Genomic DNA, 22,026 nt, shown 5'->3' with positions numbered 1-22,026 from the left:
GTAACATTTTTACCAATTTTTTATTTTTATTTGTGTTTTAAAAAAGGCTTTAGATCCTTGTATGGCTGTATTTTCTATCCATTGGTCATATTTTAAGTTGTTTTGACAGAGACTGTGATTTCCATGGTAAATATTTGTATGGGTTATTACCTGCCTGTGTCATTTAAAATCATTTAGTGGATGCGCAGCAGACAGGCTTCAGAACTTGTTTTGTTTTGCTTTTTTTTTCCTGTGAAGGAAAATAATGAATCTTTTCTGTGTTATTGATATTTCATGGCACTTGCTTCACCCCGACTGTAGCATGTCTGGTGATCGTGTGATTCTCTGAACCACTAACCTCATATCGTATCATATTGTGTTCCTCTCTGACCGAGTTTTAACCATGCCGTTGGACTCGAGGGCTCAATCTGAAACCGTCCATTATTTTTCCAGCAAGTGACCAAACTGATTGATGTGTTAAATCACCAGTGATGAAGAGGGGCAGCAGTGAGCTAAAATTAGTGTTGAAAACAAGGCTAATAGATGAGTCCATTTCACCTGGGTGCTTTAAAAAAACCCCGCACAAACATGCGCTGGCATGTGAAGCTGGTGGTTTTATGGGCTCAGCGCTGCTCGTCTCATCAGGATTCCACCCGGCTTCATGTTTACAGTTGAGGACGGGCAGAAAGGTCACAGGGGGGCGTTTGTCAGAAATATTGACGTGCTTGAAAAATTGCAGAACACCCAAACCGTCTGTCACGTTCTCGAATAAATATTTGTTTTGGGTTGGTGCAGATTTGCCAACTCCGCCAGCGCTTAGACACTTTAGAGTGGTGATGGACGCTAATGCTTTCCTCAACTTTCATGTGTTTGCTTTATTTCTGCTCTGTTTTGATGGGAAATTTAGTGCGAATGATTTAATTTCGATATTATTTAGCGTTTGCAGAGCTCCATGGCCACCCGTCGTGTGTTTACCATTATGAAAACAGCCAGAGACACTGTAAAGACTGTCAAATCAGCCTAATTTGCTATTAACAAGTACAGTAATGCTTAGATCTGAGCAGATACCCCCTGAGGCTTATGTGACTATCTCTCTCTGTCTGTCTTTCCTGGGTTAAAACGTTCTGCTTAGGCATTCAGCTTTTTCACTGGGACCAGCCGGCTTCTACTGTGCTAATGAAATTACTGTGATTGCTGTTCAATAGCTTCTCCTGCAAATCAGGGAATGTATTACAATACGTCATTATAATACAATGAGCAAGGATTTCGGATTTTAGGAACCTGAAGTCTGCAGTGATTTTTCCAGCATTGTTCGCAACGTTAAATTACAGGGATCTGTCAGAGGGGTGTTTTTGAAAATGTGATTTGTATGCACTTTTTACATTTTTTAGGTTTGAAGTCTGCTGATATATTGTTTACATTTGCAATTTGCGATTTAAATTTGTGGTGGATGTGATTTAATATCTGCTTTTTCATGTCGACTGAACATGTCAAAGTATTGATACAAATATCTAAAGTAGCTTTACAGTATAGTGAGAATTGAATATTGTGATCTATTATTGAATAAAAATGTTGTGGCAGTAGCTTGAGCACATGTTTTCCAGAGACAAATTGAAGCAAGACTTTTATAGTCCTACCATATGCAGAAAAACTGTAGTGCTTAGGTTGTGGTTGAAGTGAAGCCTCATTCCGCCTGTGTGTGCTTAATGTGGCCCTTCCCGACCCTTCCCTTCGGAAAGGGAGAAAGACAGAAAGAAAGGGAGACAGACAACAGGAGCCATGCAGACCTCTTTCATTCCTGCTGTTCTGCCCAGTGGGGGGAAGCAGCGATTGAACAAACGACCGATGTGTTTGATCTGCAAACCGCTTGTGTTAAATTTTCCAAGAGCGAATAAAATGGTGCTATAACCTCTCGCTGCGTTTTTTGGGTTCTTTCTGTCTTCCCTCTGTGATCTTGCGTCTTGCTCAGGTTTAAAAGTTGAAAAAGGCTCTTATTCAATACTTGTTCCTTTTTTATTTTAAATAAAAGCAAATTATTTTCATGGCATTCGGATAACAGCTCTGGACGGTGTGTGTGAGATTCAGAATTTCTTGTAGTCTGCAAAAGTGCACCTTTTCATGTTGTGTATTTATATATTTAGATGTTTTTTTTTTTAAATATTAAACATTTAATTTAATGCATTTATTAAGTAATTGTATACAATTTTATTCTTCTTTTCCATTATTCAGGTTATTCAGTAAAATTGCATTTTCCAGGCCGAGAAAAGCCATAGAGTTTCTAAAATGAATATAAGTTGTATGTAGTTATGTTATTTTGCAGAAAATTGACTTCTAAGCCAGTCTGATTGTAACCACAAACTCAGTTTGTTCAATTCAGTGGTTAAACATGTTCCCAGAATGATACTTCAGTGACTGAATTGATCTCACTTTGAATCAATTTTATATATTCTTATTCTTATAATTATTTGGAAAGGTCATGAGTGTGGGAACCCTGCATTGTTGTTTTGAAATGTAAAATATTCGTCATTTGGCAACATTTGTCTCTATTGACCACTCCTTTTCTTTGCCAAATCACAAAGAATTGTTAAAAATACAGAATCACTTGAATCGGAATCGTTTAATTCCTTATGATTTTCATCCCTGTTCTTGCTATCTGGTTAAGGGCTGCTTCCTAATTAACAAATGTGCTTGGGATTAGTGCTTGCAATGACCATAAAGGTTTATTAGCAATCCATTGAGTGAAAGGAGTGGGAGTGACATGGTTTGGCACCAACAAAAGCCACTCGATCAATACATACCCCCAAAATCCCCTCACCCAGCTGTCACGCACTGGCTCACAGTCCACTCTGAGTCACTAATGCCTCCAAATGGAGAGCAGGCAGGGATGGATTGAGTCTCAAACAGAAGTGCTGATATTCTGATTGTTGGGTTTTAAAATCGGTTATTGTCAAAGTTTATTCTACTAGAACTCAAAGCTTCATTTCCAGTAAGAGTCTGCAAGAGCGCCTCTTGTGCATGTGTACAAGACAGATAAATACGTGCAACACTTAGCTATTGATTTGATGTTCAGAAATTTGGCCTCACTAATCACGTTAAGGTAGTACAAAGGAAGTTGGATGCGTTTTACACAAGGTATACATTTTATCAAGTTTATCAAGTTGATGCATTCCCAGGGAATCGAATACAAGATCTTGGCGCTAATGACGCCAGTTGTTTGAGCTTCAGGGATTCTCAGTAAAATGTGGGAAAATCTGTGCATGATGTGTGCATGGCTTTATTTGGCTCTAGCCATGTTGTCTATACTTCCAAAGAATCTCAATGATACAAACACTTAGTTTTGCTACTAAATGCATTATCATCATTGCATGATCAAAATTTGTGATGCTTATAGGTATTGGTATTGCAGCTTTAGAAAGAGGTTGTAATTGAAGGATGAAGAGTAGTGCAAACTATATTGTACTATATTACAAACTGGAAAGAAATGGGCTGCTTGATTATAAGGGTCAGATTGTGGGTCAAAAAACTAAATTGTGACTCTTTTTCTGTGCAAAATGTATTGCCTTGGGGGGGGGAAATGAAATTGTAAAGTATGATGACCCCTTTAATGCAATTAAACTTTTAAAGATAAGACATTGCTTTGCCTGCATAATCCATTTTCAAACGAACTAATTTTTTTTTTCTTGTTTCTCTCTCTTTCACTGTAGACATGAACCACTGAGACAGCAAAAGAAGAAAAAGCCTGGAATACGCTTGAGGGAAGAGCTTTGTCTCATTCCCCCCTCCACATTAGAAGGTTTGGAATCATGAGGTCCTTGTGGCTGCTGGTATTTTCCGTCTCTGTTTTGACTGGGACCAACATGGCGTTTTCCGTGACTCCTACTGAACCCCCTGAAGTCTCCGGGAGCTTCAGGGTTAAAGACACAAGCCTCACGCACCTCACCATGCACCGGAAAACTGGCGAGGTGTTCATCGGCGCGATAAACCGAGTCTACAAGCTCTCCGCCAATCTGACTGAAATGCGCTCGCATCAGACGGGTCCCGTGGAGGACAACGCCATGTGCTACCCACCCCCCAATGTACGACCATGCTCACAGAAACTGGAATCCACTGACAACGTCAACAAATTGCTGCTTGTTGATTATGCTGGTAACCGTCTGGTGGCTTGTGGAAGCATCTGGCAGGGCGTGTGCCAGTTTCTGCGGCTGGAAGATCTCTTCAAGCTTGGTGAACCACATCACCGTAAAGAACACTACCTCTCGGGAGCCAATGAGTCAAATGGGATGGCTGGAGTTGTGGTGGGCGATGACGATGAAGACTTGAAGAAAAAGAAAGGTGACAGCCGCCTCTTCATCGGCGCTGCCATCGATGGCAAATCTGAGTATTTCCCAACCCTATCCAGCCGTAAACTGGTGGCAGATGAGGAGAAAATGGAAATGTTCAGCTTGGTTTACCAAGATGAGTTTGTGTCCTCTCAAATCAAGATACCTTCAGACACCCTGTCTCAATATCCCGCATTCGACATATACTATGTTTACGGGTTCGCCAGCCGCACTTACATCTTTTTCCTCACTTTGCAACTGGATACCCAGCTCACCCAGGTGGATGCGACCGGCGAGAAGTTCTTTACCTCAAAAATCGTCCGGATGTGCTCCAATGACACAGAGTTCTACTCCTACGTCGAGTTCCCACTTGGGTGCACCAAGGATGGCGTGGAATACCGACTTGTTCAAGCCGCCTACAAGCACCGTCCTGGGAAGATTCTGGCCCAGGCTCTCGGCCTTTCTGAGGACGAGGATGTCCTGTTTGTAATCTTCTCGCAGGGTCAGAAGAACAGGGCTAACCCACCGAGAGAAACAGTGCTGTGCCTCTTCACGCTGCACCAGATCAACCTGGCCATGAGAGAGAGAATCAAGTCGTGTTACCGCGGGGAAGGAAAGCTGTCTCTGCCCTGGTTGCTCAACAAGGAACTACCTTGTATTAATACGGTGGGTCTTTGAATTAATTTTCGCTCTATATCTGTTTTATTTCAAGTATTTGTGATCATAGTTTTACCAAGTAATCTACCAATCACATTTTAGGGGTAGGTTCAGGGTTACAGCAACATTTTTATTATTACCAACTTATAATTACCTTTTGGTTTTTGGGAATTGGGTGTGTAGGACTTGACAGGAATGTTGTTTCAAGCATCAAGAAAGTCCTGGATTCCAGGTTCTTGGATCAACATTGTTTTATCAACCTTCTTATGGAACACTCACACTCTTTTCAGTCATTGGGCAAGACCCAATGAACAATTCATCAGCGCCACCAATGCTCAAAATATGTATGTTTTTAATTAATTTATTTGTGTCCACTTATGTTGGATATTAATTGGTTTCAGCCCTTTTTTTCCCCTTATATCAGGGGTGTCCAAACTGGCTTTAATTAATTTTTACTGCTCCAGCTTGAATCAACACACCTGCCTGGTAGATTCTAGTATGCCTAGTAAGATCTTGATTAGCTGCTTCAGGTGTGTTTAATTGGGGTTGGAGCTAAACTCAATAGCCCTCCAGGACCCAGTATGGGCAACCCTTAAAATAGCAATAGATTATGACAAATATTTAACCATTTGAGTGCACCATTTCTTGACATGCACTTTCCTTTTAAGAATGCATCTCAGTGTCTAATTTAAACTGCATGCTTTTTTTATAGTCCCCCACATAGTATAGAATCACTGTAGTGGCCATATATCACCCATGTTAAAATGATGTTTGGCTTATTGATATTGCCAGAATTGTAACATTTGTGCATCTCTACACCCTAACTATGAGCTTAAATATATCCCTAAAATATATCCCTAAAATAAGTCCTCATATTGGCTGTTTATTAGTACTTATATAAAGCACATATTCTGCATGACCATATTCTAAACCCCTAATTCTACACCTCAATACCTAAACTAAAACTTAACTACCTTATTAACTATTGATAGAAATTATAGAAATTTGAGGCAAAATTTGTAGTTAATAGTGAGAACCTGACCTTAAAATAAAGTGTGACCGTAAGTCCTAACCTTATCTTATTGACTGATTGCAATGTCATTCCAATGTTGATCCAAGAACATGTCCTCCTTTTTTAAATCATGTTGTTAAAGAATGTATTCATGTCACAGTAGGTACCTGAGGGTTTCTGTGCTCACATAATAATAGACCTTTGGTCTGTTGTCTGTTTTTTTTCTTCCATTGTTGCACCTGAAAAACTAATTTGTGGATGCTATACATGAGTCCCATTGACCTAATTGTGACATGTTGCAGACTTCTCAGGAATGCCTGTGTAGGGGAAACTGTCTAACATGATTACACATCTTAATCTGATGTAATGTATCTTTGATGAAAAATCTATTCAAACCAGACAGGGTGGGAAGCAATAGCTTATTATGTGAGAGATGAAGAAGGTGATGGCTAGACATCAAAATCAATACGCCTCTGACATTTTAAACCAGTCAAGTGTACCACGCATGGTCTGCCTCTGGAAGCCCTTGATGCTTTATTTATGAATCTTTAATATTTGTCTCCTGTAATTCAGTGACAAATCACACTTATGATTTGATGTTATTCATCTGCCTCGAAGCTAGCCGTAGGCTTGTTCTGCAATTCGCAAATCCTTTAAATTGTGTGTTTACATCAACTCTGTCCAAATGTTAGGTATTATTAATTTCTTTGGGGTTAAACATCCTGTAATTTTGAAGCTAATTGGCAAACCGTAGAGATGGCGCCAAAAAGAATTCATACATGGAAGCAGTATTCTTACATGGAAGCAAAATTGCCAGTTGGGGATGCATCAAGACATGCAATTTTGATTGATTGTGGAATTTATAGATTATTATTATTTCTATTAATATTCAGTTTATTACAAAGGTCAATGCAGATTCAATGCACTTTCTTACAAGAAATGCTGAGCATGCATGACCAAGGAAAAAAATGGCATTTAAGAAAGTTTATACCGTCAAATTTGGGGTTTTGTGCCATTATTCATGTTCATGTGTGCTTATTTGAGCAAAGCAAGTTAATGGTTGATATTTTCTTGCTAAATTATGATATGTAATGCTTATACACTGGAATATTCAAAGAAATTATTTTAAAGGAACACTCCACTATTTTTGAAAATAGGCTCATTTTCCAACTCCCCTAGAGTTGAACAGTTGAGATTTACCGTTTTCCAATCCATTCAGCCGATCTCCAGGTCTGGAGGTAGCACTTTTAGCTTAGCTTAGCATAGATCATTGAATCTGATTAGACTGTTAACATCTCGCTCAAAAATGAACAAAGAGTTTCGATATTTTTCCTATTTAAAACTTGACTCTTCTGTAGTTACATCGTGTACTAAGACCGACGGAAAATGAAAAGTTGTGATTTTCTAGGCCGATATGGTTAGGTACTATACTCTCATTCCGACGTAATAATCAAGGAACTTTGCTGCCGTACCATGGGTACAGCAGGCGCAATAAAATTACACAACACCTGAAAATAGTACTCCGCTAGTTTGTGTAGTTGCAGAGTTGCAGCCGGCAAATTTCATGCACTGTGTAATATCTGTAGCCATGTACGGCGGCAAAGTTCCTTGATTATTACTTGATTATTAATAGTGTTCCTTTAAATCACCTGGAAAAGACTTGCACTTAATTCAAAAGCCATTTATAAGTAGTTGTTAAGACATTTGTTTTCTGCTTAAACATGACAGATTTAATGTGTATTAGTTTAGTAATTGTTTATAGTATGCATTTGTATCATGCATATTCAGCCGTTTCTATTTCTAGGTACTGAAGCCAAAAGTTTGGTTTTGAACCAACTCTAGTGTGCATATTGAATCATTTTGCTGCATGTTGTTTGATATGTTAGTTGTCTGGTAGTTATTTAGTGACTGTGCTTGTAAACTTAAACTCTCCTCGCGCTACAGTAGCAATGTTTTCCCCCTCGAAAAAATAACAGAAAGCATTCACAAACTGGTTGAGTTTATTTTTCCTTCTTACTTGCCTGGAGGACAACCAGATGAGAGGACAATTTGCGTCTGCGGCTGTAATTGCACTGGGAACAATAGCACAACACCTCGCAGCCCAGCTAGAGCAGATGGGGCGAAGATGGCGAGTGCCGATGACCTCGTTCCTTTGGGGGGGAAGTGGCTGTGGTTGTTTTTATGAGCAACAACAGGGTTCCCCATGACTGATGCAAATCTGCTCCTGATTCCAGCGCCGCGGCTGCCGGGGTATTATTATTAGCTCTTTCTCATGCACGGCAACGGCCCTCCGCCTTCTAATGAGAGCGTGCGTGTCTGCCGCGAGCTCATGCTTCGTTTAATACATTTACCCTTCATATACATGCACAAAAACAAGCCGTTCCACCGGCCAACATTACCCTCTCAATCATCATTCAACGGCACGCTCTCAAGACGTCCATCGCCTCGAAGAATTTGGGCAGAAAGTGCCCAAAAATTCAGCTGTTGCTGTTGCACCTTCATGTTCGTCACTAACGTCGTGAAAAGTCTTGCTGTTGGAGCTGATGTCATTCATCCGCGGGCTAAGCTGACCTCTTGTTGCACTTTACTGAGGTTTTTTATGTGGCGTTGGATGCCGAGATCCAGAGTGTTTTCCATTGAGCTCCAAGAACCTGGTAATGAGTCAATAGTTCACCACCGGGATGAACCGGGGGACTAGGTTTGGTGCTCGATGACATCATCACTCAGCCGATTGATGTGTTGCAGATGTTGGTTAACACAATTGATTTTTGAATAACTCTTATGACATTTCCTTGAAGAGAAATGCCATACAGCCATTTTCTTGTAGTTTTTCCTCCTTTGTGTCAGTGGACAGCCATTAAAACTGGCTGAAATAATGCTTTTCAGAGACGCTCAGAGGGTAAATGGTGCCTCTTTCGGTCTGAAGTGATAAAGCACTGACAGTGAGGTAGATTGCAGGATGATGTCATGTCTCACCGGTCGGTGCGTGCCGGCCCCCCGGTCTGATCCCCATGGGCTCACTTTCGCAGTCTCTGTTTGGGTGGCTCTTCTCTGTCTGATCTATTAGCTGGAACTTCCTGTCTGAGATGCTGTGATTTGACGACAGCTGGAGAAAGCTGTTGTTGGATCTTCAGGCTTCAGGCAAATGCATTTAAGAGTTTAACCTGAAATCTGGCCCACAAATTAATTTTTACTTTCTGCATTCTGATTTAATGTCCCAAAGATCTACCAAAGGTGAATAAACAATGGCATAACACGGACTACTCAGCATTTGTTGTTAAGGGTCCTTAAACCACCAATAAGTAATTATTTTATATTAATGAGACATGCAGACTTCTTATTTTATTTCATTTAATTTTATTCACTAATTTCTAACTTGCTTACCCCATCATCTTGTCATTTTTACTGAATTTTAAATATTTTGTATAATTTTTTTTGCAATTAAATTAAATAATTCAAAGACACATGGACTTTTTATTTAATTTTATTTAAAAATTATTCTAACAAAATGCTAGTTGTTTTAACTGAATTTTTAATATCTTGTATGTATTTTGTATTAATTTTACTTAATTATTTGTTTCGTTTTGCTAGGTTTTTTTGTTGTTTTAAATCAGTGCAGAATCACTAACACTATCATAATAAATATATATATATATATATATATATATATATATATATATATATATATATATATATATATAATTTTTTTTAATGAATCTGAAATATTATGTATTCATTTCAGTGTATCATTCAATTAAAAAAAATTATTTAGTTGAACTACTTATTGTTTTATTTATTTATTTTTATTTTATTTTAATCCCATTTTCAATGTAGCCTTTTGGATCTGTTTTTACACATGACTAATGTGAGGCCTAAAACATAAACGGAAACAGTCTTATGAATATGAACTAATTACGCTTCATTGTTTCTCATTTCATCCTGTAGCCCAAGCAGATTGGCGATGATTTCTGTGGCCTGGTTCTGAACCAGCCTCTCGGAGGACTGAGGGTCATTGAGGGCACTCCTCTGTTTGACGACCGCACTGACGGTATGGCGTCCGTGGCCGCGTACACTTACGGAGGTCATTCGGTGGTGTTCGTGGGGACTCGCAGTGGCCACCTCAAGAAGGTAAGAACTAACCCTTCTGTGTCTTCCACTGCTGACTGTTACAGAGACATTGGGTTTTTGGTTTCTTCTTGACATTGCTTGATTGGGAAGTGATATGTAGAAGATGTGGATAAGTGAGTTTGGTAATAGTTAAAGTGTGTTGATGGACTAATCTGTTTTTCTTTTTTTTTTTCAATCCATCTTTGATTTTGTACTTCGTCAAAGTCAACAGTGTATGCTACAGTGTTACTTCTGTAGTGTGACGTATTTCAAAGTGAAAAAGGATATTCAGTGAGAGCTTGAGACTTGCTTCATCCATAGAGAATTGATTGATTTGTGATTTCTATGATAGATGGTTGGACTTGAACAATTTTTTATTTTTTAATGATTACAAAGCCAAACTTTTGTTGTTGTAGTTAAAAAATAATGTACAAGAACAAGAAAATGCATTAATTTTGATTTCATGTTGATGTAAAAGCTAGGCATTTGACTATAGCGTTTTCACAGTTCTTAACTTGATTTAGAGAAAGGTGGAATACATTTATTTTATGTCTGTTTTATGTGTACATTACTGTTCAAAAGATTGTGATTGGTACATTTATTTGTTTTTAATGCTCTCCAAGGCTGCATTGTTTGATCAGAACTACAGTAAAAGCAGTAATCTTGTGAAATATTATTACAATTTAAAAGAACAATTTTCTATTTGAATCTATTTTATGTAATGTAATTTATTCCTGTGATGCAATGCTGAATTTTCAGCATCATTACTCCTTCAAAAATCGTTTTAATATGCTGATTTGCTACTCAAGAAACATTTAACACACTAGCACACACACAAAAATACATGAAATGGGTTTAATAAATAGATTTGGTATTTTGGTTTATAGTTTTGATCTAATTATTATGCTGAGAGTGAGTTTGTTTGCACAGCCCTACGCATTCAGACTGCTGTCTTTGACTCCCGTGTCGTCTCTCACAGATTTTTTTAGCGTCCCGCCATGCGCGTTATGTTTTTTTAGTCAGCGTGTTAAGTTAAAAATACATTTTTAACACTCATCTCTAGACCCCTGCGTTCTGTTACAGTCTGTTGCACTCCTCAGGGCTGTTTTTGAACCCAGTGTTTCTGATGGGGGTCAGATGAACCTGAAGTGAGCCCAAATAGATTTATCTTGAATTAGCTGTTTATCTGGGTCTCAAAAGAATGGCGTTTTGCACATAGACTGCAACTTTAAAAAACCACCTTTCCCCTCATTCCAACACATACACAAAACAAACCACCAACAAAGCCATAATAAAAGCACCACCTTGTGACTCAGTCATCCAGACCGGAGCAGGCGACAGCTGGGGATGTTTAAAGAATAATATGCCCACTGGTGATGAGTTTATGATGGTTCTCCACAAAAGTTACTACGTTTTTCCCCCTCAAACAACAGCTTGACTCGTTCATAGCTAGCATTTCGGCCCATATATGCACACTGAATCTCGAGGGAGCCAAAGTGAGAGGGTGGAGTCGTTTTTTCGGCCGGTCGTAAATAGTTCAAGCTGTGTATGAAAAGAGAGAGAGAGCGAAACCCAGTCGGCATTAAAGTTTAACATTACTCAGCAGCCACCCGGCCTGATGCGTGCCCTATATTAGGTCATCGCGAGGAACTTTTATCCACGACGGCTTTAAGTTACAGTTCATTGAGAGAATTAACGGAATTAGATTAGATGTGAGGCCGATGGAATTGCTCTGAGAAGCTGACTTGGCTCTTTCTCAGCAGACATCATAATTAAAATGAGGTAGATGGGGAGGAAAATATGCTAAGGTTTTGTGTGCATTCGCCGTTCCAGCACCCAGCTGGAGAATATAAATGTGAACGCATCCATTCTCCTATCGGAATGAGGGAGCAGGGGTCAGTCCTGTGGGAGCCGTCCTGTTTGGGATTATTCGTGTCTAAACATGTCCTGATGTACCTCTGGATCGCTGCAGATCAGACTGTTTGGAAACAGGGATGCATCCGGAGATTGAATTTGAGTTCTTGGCTGATAGTTGTGTGATGGTCCGTGGTTAATAAACAGAATACGCCGCTTGTGGTCGTGCTGATAATAAGCAGCTCTGTTTGTTGATGGAGATTATATGATGTTACAGAAACACTCCCTCATCCATATGGCCTTCATATTGACCGCAGATCACAATAAACTAGGGATATGGAGAAATCGTAATGTTTGTATCTTCTTGCAAACATTCTGTCAGGATGAAGTGGTAAATGGTTTGTATATGAATCTGGTCAGTGTTAGGCAGAGACTCGCTTAGAGGCTGGTAGTTATGATTTCATATATGTACTGTTTGTTCCTGCATAAACAGGAGATGTGGAGAAAGTGTGGATGACTTTAGCTCATATTCCAAGGAAAACGGAATTTTCCAGACTAGAATTAGATTGGATTACTGTTTGCGCTTTTAATCAAACAATGAATCATAAGGAACTAAATGTATCAGTTTATCAGTTAAATGTTTAACATTGACATCAATCACTGAAAAAGTATTGCAATATTTTTTTGTGTATGAGCTAAATTACATACAAATATTTCTTGTATTTCAATGAATTTTTGCTTTTTCACTTTTAGTAAACATGCTAGTTACTAAAAAAGCTTTGCGTTTGAACATGCTAGCTTGGCACAAAAAAGAAGTGTTTTTTTTTCCTGACGTTTTTAGTCTTTCATTGGCATATGAATAGATGATTACATATAACTCATTTAGCCACAGAAAGCATCATTTATCTCTCTGTAAACGGTTTGTGAAAGGCCTGTTGTGGTTTTTGTGTACAGTGGTTTTGAGAGTGTTGGTCTACCTGCTGTAATGTGGTGTAGAGAATACAGGAGAAGGCTGGGTAATTGCTCCATATCTCTCCTCGCAATGGCTTGTTTGTTTTGGCAGGAGAAAAGAGACAGCAAGCCGCTTTTCTCAAGCTGTACGGAAATCACCCATGAGTCTTTAGTGCTTCCTGTCCCTAGCTGGCTGCAAGTCGAGTCAGTCGTTTTGACTCCTGGAGTCAAAATACTGGAGAGTTTTATTACAGTCTAGTTTCTCTGAATCATCCTGCCTATATAAGTACAGACTTTTTTAGCATAGCTTTAATCGGTTGTTACATTTGCTAATGCTTAGTAATGCTAAACTTTGTCTCTTAAGGAGCTCCACGCTGTTTGTGCTACAGACATGAATGATACCTCAAATTGTGTGTGCTATTCATTTATGTATTCTAAGCATTCAAACCTATGGTTTTCAACTGATGGGCAATGAACGGAACTGAGGAAATCAAGGAAAAGTACTATCATAGAGACTTGTGATACTGTTGTCTTTTGACTCATTGGCCAGTATTGTTAAATTAACACTTCCAAAAAGGTGCAATATTTGCCTTTAGAGAATGATTATTTATTTATTTCCATAAAAAAGAAATATTGTATGATTTACCAGTAATATTTAAGAATTAAAAAAAAAATCCTTTATTTTAATGTCAGATACCTCAGATCTATCTATCTATCTATCTATCTATCTATCTATCTATCTATCTATCTATCTATCTATCTATCTATCTATCTATCATCAGTAATATTTAATCATTAAGGGGCATACATCATTCATTCATTCATTCTAACCATATAAAATATATACTGTAACAACATCCCTTATATATCTGCAGGGTAATTTTTTGATTTTGTGTTTTCCCCCCAACATTTTAATTTAAGAGTTATGTGTATATGTATTTATTTATTTAACCATAAACTATCTAGTATTGCATGCATTTTATGTAGAATATTTAAATGTAATCACTTTATTAACACAAATTCTCACATTGTTGCTATTACCAGTGATATTGAATAATTAAAAAACAGGAATTCATGCAAAGCCTTATTTTGCCACAACATGTATAATTCCATAGGCAGTTTTTTAACTTTAATGATGATTTTCTGTGGTATTTTTGCCTCTGCCTCCCCTTTAATTTTTAACCCTAGTGTTCCACACAAACAATCATGTTTTCTCCTTATATTGTAAAGATCTAGTTTTACATCCCATTTGTGCAAAACACTGCACAGCATTTTGCCTGTGGCTTCGACTGCAGTAATCCATGTCTGGTCTATCAGGAATTCTCTCCCTCCTGTTGTACTTTTACAAGAGAGCGTTTAAACCGGTAGCCTGGCACTGTTTCCAGCCGGCTGAGATATTTAGCAGCAAGTGCAAAGGCAAATGAAAATAAATACAGCCAGATATTTTCCCCTGCACCTGTGCTGTTCACATGCTGGTCACAGAGCCGCAGGGCTGCCGGAGGATTCTGCAGTCTCAACCTTAGCAAAAACGGCCAGGAGATAATCTGACCGCTGGGAAATAAACCCAAGTTTGTCAGGGAATTTTTTTTTTATGGAACACCTTTACCGAGTCGGCAGTGTGGGTGAATGTGTGTATGTATATCATTGTGTTACGTGCACAAATGGATGTACGTGTCTGCCATTGAATCCTTAATCGGGTTCTTTTATGTTGGTTTATTGTATGGTCTATTTAGCGGCTAAAAGGATCTCAAGGTAGATGTAGTATATCACCAAAATGGCCCATCCTGTGCTGACCTCTCATCCTCCCAACCTTGTGTTTCCTGTATTCACAAAAAGAGGAAGTCACTGGAAGTGTTTGGAATGCAATACTAACTTTCTATATACTCAATACTGCCTCCTGTTTATTAAAAATAGTAAGTGAAAACAGAAGGCATTATTCTACTGTAAACATTTCAAACTCTTGTATGGTGCATGAGTATCCATCCATGTGTTTTTCTAGCAATTTATTTTAGGAATTTTTCACACATGCAAATCATTGGCTGCTATTTACTATTAAGTTTTTAAAGCATTTTGTCTCTAAGCCGCATGTATTTATTTGATTTAAATTAGATTATTCATTTTAAAAAATTTTGAACACGTGAAATGGAAACAGAATTTAAATGTTCTTTATTCATAATTGAATTATTGTGGATTTCTTGTATAAATTACATTTGAAAAATGAATTGGAACATCTAATGTTGTCTAATGTAGTTCAGTGAGTTAAGTTATCACCATGGAAATAGAAATATTTATTTTGCTTTTTTTATGTTGTGTACAAATGTGTATTGGCAGTCTAAATCAAGAAGAAGTTTGCAACTGTTATTACTTCTGGCGTCGTGCAACATCCTGTTCCTCCACAGTGATCCCTGCTAATCAAAAGAGCATTTCCCAACCAGTTTGCACTATTTTGCACTGTTAACTTGTTAAATAAAAGTGCAACGCAACATGATGAGTTGCACCAATTTTTGCATCACTACTATAAAGTGATATGTAATTTTAAAGACATTACTTTGAGGAAATTTTCTATGATTTCCAATCAGGCACTGATTGATTTGTCAAGAAAGCGATGGGATTCTGCTTGGTTAGGATCTTGCATGACACAAGGGTTGTTCATCATTGCATTGTGGGATACAGTATTTTCTGCAGTGCACATTTTTGCAAATGTATATCAGGTCATTCTGGTTTGCCATGCGCACAGAAACATCCCATATGCATGTCTATAGTAGTATGCTAGTATACTATTACAAATGCAATTCTGGAATTTTGAAATGAAGAAACGGATCCTATTACACATGCCGCCTGTGATTCGGTGTTATCAGGTTTATGTTTTATAAAGATAAATATGCCAGGGTGAAGATTCTCATTCTGCACCCAGTCTTAGACATATGATACATGATTGAATCCGGCAGATTAGTGTCCCTGTCGCAGTGTTCAAATTGATTAATGCCTTTTAAAAAGCGTCAAATCCCCGTGCTTCACCGCAACCGTGTGCCGCGGCTCACACAATAACGCCGCTTTTCTTATGAGCACCATCAACTGAGTCGCTCTAATCCTCATAATCATGCATGAGCTGCAAGTATTTTAATTTCTTCTTCATCACATGCGTTTTTTTTTTTTCCTCAGCTTTTATATTTCGCCATGTTAGCATCTTTGTCTAGAGTGGATGGATGCTTCAGAAAGCAGCTCGAATGGAACGCGTCGAAAGGTCAAAACTGACCACTCCATCGGCCATTTTGTGGCTCATTTTGGCTCTATTCAAATCCAAGTGTGATTGGGCTGGAAATTGGAGCTAATTTAGCAGCGTAAATCAGCAGAAGAGCACGGTGCGGGCGTGGAAATGGCCGGGAGGCTGATTTACGAGCGGCTCGGCCCTCAGCCACGTTTGATCATGGCTAAATCTGTTTGCCGTAAATCCGCTGTCTCGGAACGAGGCGGGGAGGGATGCATCGTATCACGGCTGGAGCGTTGACCTGCAACACATTACAAGCGTTTGATAACAAAGCCCCGTGTCATGAAGAATGAAGTCGGGAGAGTGTTGGAGTTGGAGGCTTGCTCAACTCCTTTAATTAGATGACTGTGTTCTACCTGGGTAACAGATGTGTTGCTCTCCTCTGTGGAGCGGCGACAGACAGAAGCCACTAGATGATTTCTCGACGCCGCTGAGCACTCATGTTGACGTGTTTGGACCATCTGAGCACTTGCTAAATTTACTGCTATTCAATTTTTGATGCAGCTTTTTAGGCCATCTTAAGTATGTTCACTTGCATTTAGTAGATCATCAATTACTAAAAACCTTCTTTTAGATCTGATGTAGGACGCTGTCATTTCTGAAGGCCTACTATAAGATGGATGGTTTGTCTTGTTGCAAAAATGCTAGATTTATGCACACTTACCATTGCTTGGTAACTGTAAAAGGCCTGTTTAGTAGAAGAATGGTTTAATGGGATTTATTATTAATAATAAATGTAATTTATTTATTGAATACAGTTTTATTTTAGTAGCTATTATTTATATAGCCTACTAGTATAGTATTTATTAATAAAAATTCTCTTTATTTTTATATTTAAAATTTCCATTGGGAAATTTAAGTTAGTTTTTAGTAATTTATGTGTTTTTGTCATTTCTATTTGGATTTGACTTATTTTTATTTCAGTTTAGTTTTTAAGTAATTTAGTAGGCCTATGTTTTAGTAACTTTAGTAATAATAATATAATTAATTAATAATAAATAATTAATGTTTTTTTACATTAAAACATTAAAAATATTTATTTTTCATTTTATTTCTACTTTATTTCACGCAACTAAAATTATATAAAATTGCTGTAACAATGACAACACTGAATATGAAATTTGGAAATATAAATGGTTTTATATAAAATATTAGAAAAATAAGTCACTTGGGGCCATGTTTTACAGTGATTTTATTTAACTACGTTTAAGCGATTTTAACTGTACATTTGTCAATATTATGCCATTGTAATATAGCATCTCATTGCTTATTTCTTTTAATATCTAAAACTGTAAATGTTTGCCATTGATTTTACTGTACAAAGCTGTTTTGCATGTGGAGATGGTGCTTTTTCAACAATTTTTTTTTCTGTTGTGTTTTTTTTTTACTTTGTGGTGCAGATTTCTTCTAATTAATGATCGTTTTAAGCTTTAAAATATGTTTAGATGGTGTCTATTGATTTCAAGTCTTTTACCTGGCTAAAAATGTCATTGAAATGTCACTGGATTTATTAGAAACCACTGTTTAATTTTGACATTTTGTCTGATTCAGCCCTAAAGTCCCATAAACGTCAGGCTCTGTTGGACCCGGTTCAGCTGTGTGGATTGTGCTTTATCTGAGTCAGTGTTGCACTGTAATTGTGTCTGGCATTATCATACTGTACTGCATCACATCCAAGCATGAGGTAAACCTTCACTTTTAGACTTACTAACATTGGCTGCTTTTGATCTCCGTGTGATTTAGGACGGGATTCTGGTTCGGTGTATGTAATGGAAACTTAAGTCAATAAATGTGGGTCAAGTGCCTCAGACTATAAATACAAATTTAGACTTTCATAAAGCAGCTAACGGGTAAATTTTCCTGCTATATGCACATGAAACTCCTCTTGTGAGCTGTCAGTGAAGACATTTGGATTTATGCGTTTCTGACTACAGTGATTTTACAGTGGCACTACTATACCATACTATACAACTTCCTGGGTTGTTGTTGTTGTAGAATACATTTTCATATTCCCATCATTTATGTATATATATTGGATAGGATATTAAACTATTAGTTATTGATTATAATATTAAGTATAATAATAATACAATAATTTTAAAATGATGAATATTAAAAAATACTATAAAGTAGTAGATAAATAGTACTAAAATTACACTGTTTTGTTTTAATAATTCCATACATTTTAAAATAAAAGCCGTTTTTTGAAGATGGAAATAAAAATAGTTTGTGTTCTGGGTCCTCAATGTCACTTTCCTCCCTGTTAGTATTTAGGGAAAACCCTAAATTCTCTATTCTTTACTGACATCATCGCCCTGAAGATGACAACCTCAGGTGCTTTAGAGCAGGAATGACCCAGTGGCACTGCGTTCAGCATCATTTGGCCCGGTGTATGTGCACACATTGGCAGTAATCACTTTACCTCAGCGCCCGGCTGTCGCAGGTACAAGCTAATGAACAGCAGTGCTTATACGTGTAGTATTGTAGGATTAGGCCGGCTGGGGCCACCTGCCGCGCGGACACGGCTCTTATCTCGCGCCTCGTGTCATAATTTAATGGGAGGCTTGATAATTTCATTAAAGGTCAAGACAGACGCATCTCATAAATGGAAGCGGGGTGTTTAAGAGGGCAGCTCTTAAGCACCTGTCTGGGGCCCTGGGCAAGTGCCCGACTATCTGTGATTCAGGAACTGTGTCGACTAGAAATGGGCGGGATGAACAAAATCTTATTTCACGCTGTGAGTCATTTTGTATCACGCTAACAGTGTGTGTCACTATGCTGGAAATTCAACACAAAATTGGTTTAGATATTAAATAACCCTGTGGCAATGCCTGTTATGGGTAAACCAGTAAATACTTTACAAAGGCATTTGAATTTTTTTTTGGTATTAGATACACACAAACCAAAGGGCTGTTAATCAGTTGTGTGATTAAATTTGGAAACAGGAAACCACTTCAGTTAAAAACAAGATACAATACAAATAATATTAGATATAAACATTATTTACAAAATAGCTAAAATATAGGCCTGTTCAAGTTTGGGGTCTGTACATGTATTTTTTTTTTTTTTTTTGAAAAGTCTCTTATACATTTATTTGTAAAAATTGTGAAATATTAGTACAATTATAATAAGGTGTTTTTATTTTAATAAACTTTACAATGTAATTTATTTCTGTGATCAAAGCTGAATTTTCAGCATCATTCCTCCAGTGTCTTCAGTGTCACATGATCATTCAGAAATCATTCTAATATGCTGATTTGGTGCTCAAGAAACATTAATGTCGAACAATTATGCAGCTTAATTTTTCTGTGGATACAACCATGATGCATTTTTCTCAGATTTGATTTTTTTTTTTGTGGAAGTTTAAGGTCTTTTTAATGAATCTTTCTTGATTTTTTTAAATTATGCATTGATTTTTTTACATTTACTTTTTTTAAAAAACCTTTGAGCAGCATTGAATAAATATTATTATACAGTGTAACAATTATATAAACATATTATGTAATATAGTATAAAATAATAAGATATTGTGCTTTAGCTTTTAGACCATTTGCAATGGTAAAATTAGGTAAAACCGTGTCTCTAAACTCATCCCCTTTGAAGCACTGCTACTTCAGAAGTCATGTCTTTAGTGCTTGTGTTGCATCCTTCTGAGATGCAGCGTCAAATATATAAATATCCTTCAGTTCTGTATGTGTTATATAAGTGTCCTTTAGGAAAGAGGTCCTTTTGGTGTCCAGATGAACCCAAAACCTGCCTAATTATTTAAGACTTCCTATTTAGGACACCAATTACTCAGACAGCCATCATTCGCCCCCAACCCTAGTGTAGACGTGCCTCACTTTTCGTTCACTACCATAGAGAAAGCTCCCATTGGGATTCTAAACTTTGACACGAAATAAAGCGTCGTGTTTCAGTCTGCCTGCTAGCAGCTCGACACTTTTTATCATTCAGTTCCCATTCCGTCATCTCTCAATTTCCGCCCGGCCTCACCTCTAACCTTGGAGCTGCGTGCTTAAAATGAGCCATAAGATTTGCCATTTGTTTCTCCTCCTCGAGCTACACGCAACCTCAGTGCTATTTATTGCACAGCCACTGCCCAGGAGGAAACGACCCTTCCATCTGAGTACAGATGCATTAAACCGACTAATAAACCCCGTAGTGTCGCCGTATAGATTTAAATCCATATTTGCTGGCGAAAGTACTCTGATATCGGATGCTAATGTTATTTTGTTAAGTGCAGATCGGATATACTCCTTTTGCTTATGAATTCACGGTAGACTTCACGCTATAGGGTTACACCGAGAGTGGCTGTTGTGGTTTTGGCCAGACTGAGAGCAAATGTCTCTAACAAACAAGCCGTCTGATTTAAGATAGCGCTAGTTTGCAGATGGCTGAATGCTCTGTCTGTCCTGCTATAGAGATAAGTGGCAAGGGGTCTCCGAAAACTCCCCGTACAAATAGTCGTCTTGTCACATGATTAGAGATGAGTTATTAAATAAAGGATTTCACAAAGGAGAGCTCTGTGGATGACCTGCGTGGTACGATCACACACATACTGCTCTTATTCTCTCAGTCACTAGCTCCATTCACTTCCCATCTGTTTCTGTGGAGGAAACGGCCACAAAACGCTGATACCTGCTGAAATACTAGAGCAAATGTTCAGTGCTGGATAATGAACGCTTTAAAAACAGTTGCTGCTTTTGTTTCTGAACGACGTGTTACGATATGTGATCTTAAATGAACAGAAGTTGTAGGTTGTTGTGTTTTTGTTTACACAGGTTGCGCGTCCATCTGCTGCTTTGTGGTTTTTGGCTTCACAGATGTTCTTTGTTGTCCTGTTGTTGTTGCGCAGGATTTTTTACAGATAAAATCTAGTTTCTCTTTAGAAGGGGTCATGTAAGACCTGGAAATATAAGGGGTTTTTGTTTTAAACATTAGTAATTTTTAGGGTTACCAATTAATTATTTCTGATAACAATATTAAGGGGATTGAAGTACGTTATGCTGAAATTGTTTTGATTTAGCAAATAATTATTTACCATATTAAGTCATAAAAATTTTCATATTTTTTGATCAATTAATATATATATATATGACGTATGACCCTGGATCACAAAACTGCAATAGCCAACAATACATTGTATGGGTCAAAATTATTGATTTTTCTTTATGCCAAAAATCATTAGGATATTAAGTAAAGATCACATTCCATGAATATATATTTGAAAATTTCCTATTGTAAATATATCAAAACTAAATTTTTTGATTAGTAATATGCATTGCTAAAAAACTTCATTTGGACAACTTTAAAGGCGATTTTCTTAATAATTAGTTTTTTTTGCACCCTTAGATTCCAGATTTTCAAATAGCTGTATCTCGACCAAATATTGTCCTATCCAAACAATACATCAATGGATATATATTTATATTTCCATTGATGTACATTACATATACACTAATATATATATATATATATATATATATATATATATATATATATATATATATAGTGTTTATATATATATATATATATATAGTATATAAATGTGTGTGTGTATATATATATATATATATATATATATATATATATATATATATATATATATCTATATATATATATATATATATATATATATATATATAATGTATTATCAGAAATTTTATATTATATAATATAATAATAGTAGTAATATATAATAATATATTATTATTATATTTTAATTTATGTGTTTAATTTGAGTAATATTTCCACATTATTTATTGTTACATTATTTAATATATTTTTGTTTGTATAACCTTATTATATTATATTATATTATTTTTAAATTTTATTTTTTTTATTAATTTATATTTTGTTTTAACAAATATTTGTTTTAA

The 22,026-nt window shown here is 37.0% G+C and overlaps 1 protein-coding gene across 1 annotated transcript in view; it reads left to right on the top strand.

Annotated features, from left to right (window-relative positions):
* Positions 1–22,026, top strand: part of plxna3 (plexin A3) — a 158,876-nt gene that overhangs the window by 5,371 nt on the left and 131,479 nt on the right. The window contains exons 2-3 of the mRNA XM_042729357.1: positions 3,684–4,964; positions 9,913–10,095. Of these exons, the coding sequence (XP_042585291.1) occupies positions 3,783–4,964; positions 9,913–10,095 (1,365 nt within the window). The 5' untranslated portion in view covers positions 3,684–3,782. The remainder of the gene's footprint in view (positions 1–3,683; positions 4,965–9,912; positions 10,096–22,026) is intronic.

Source organism: Cyprinus carpio, chromosome B8 (assembly GCF_018340385.1).
Source record: "Cyprinus carpio isolate SPL01 chromosome B8, ASM1834038v1, whole genome shotgun sequence".
Lineage (NCBI taxonomy): Eukaryota > Metazoa > Chordata > Actinopteri > Cypriniformes > Cyprinidae > Cyprinus > Cyprinus carpio.
The sequence above is the reverse complement of the archived record's forward strand: the minus strand, read 5'-3'. Positions and strand labels throughout refer to the sequence as shown.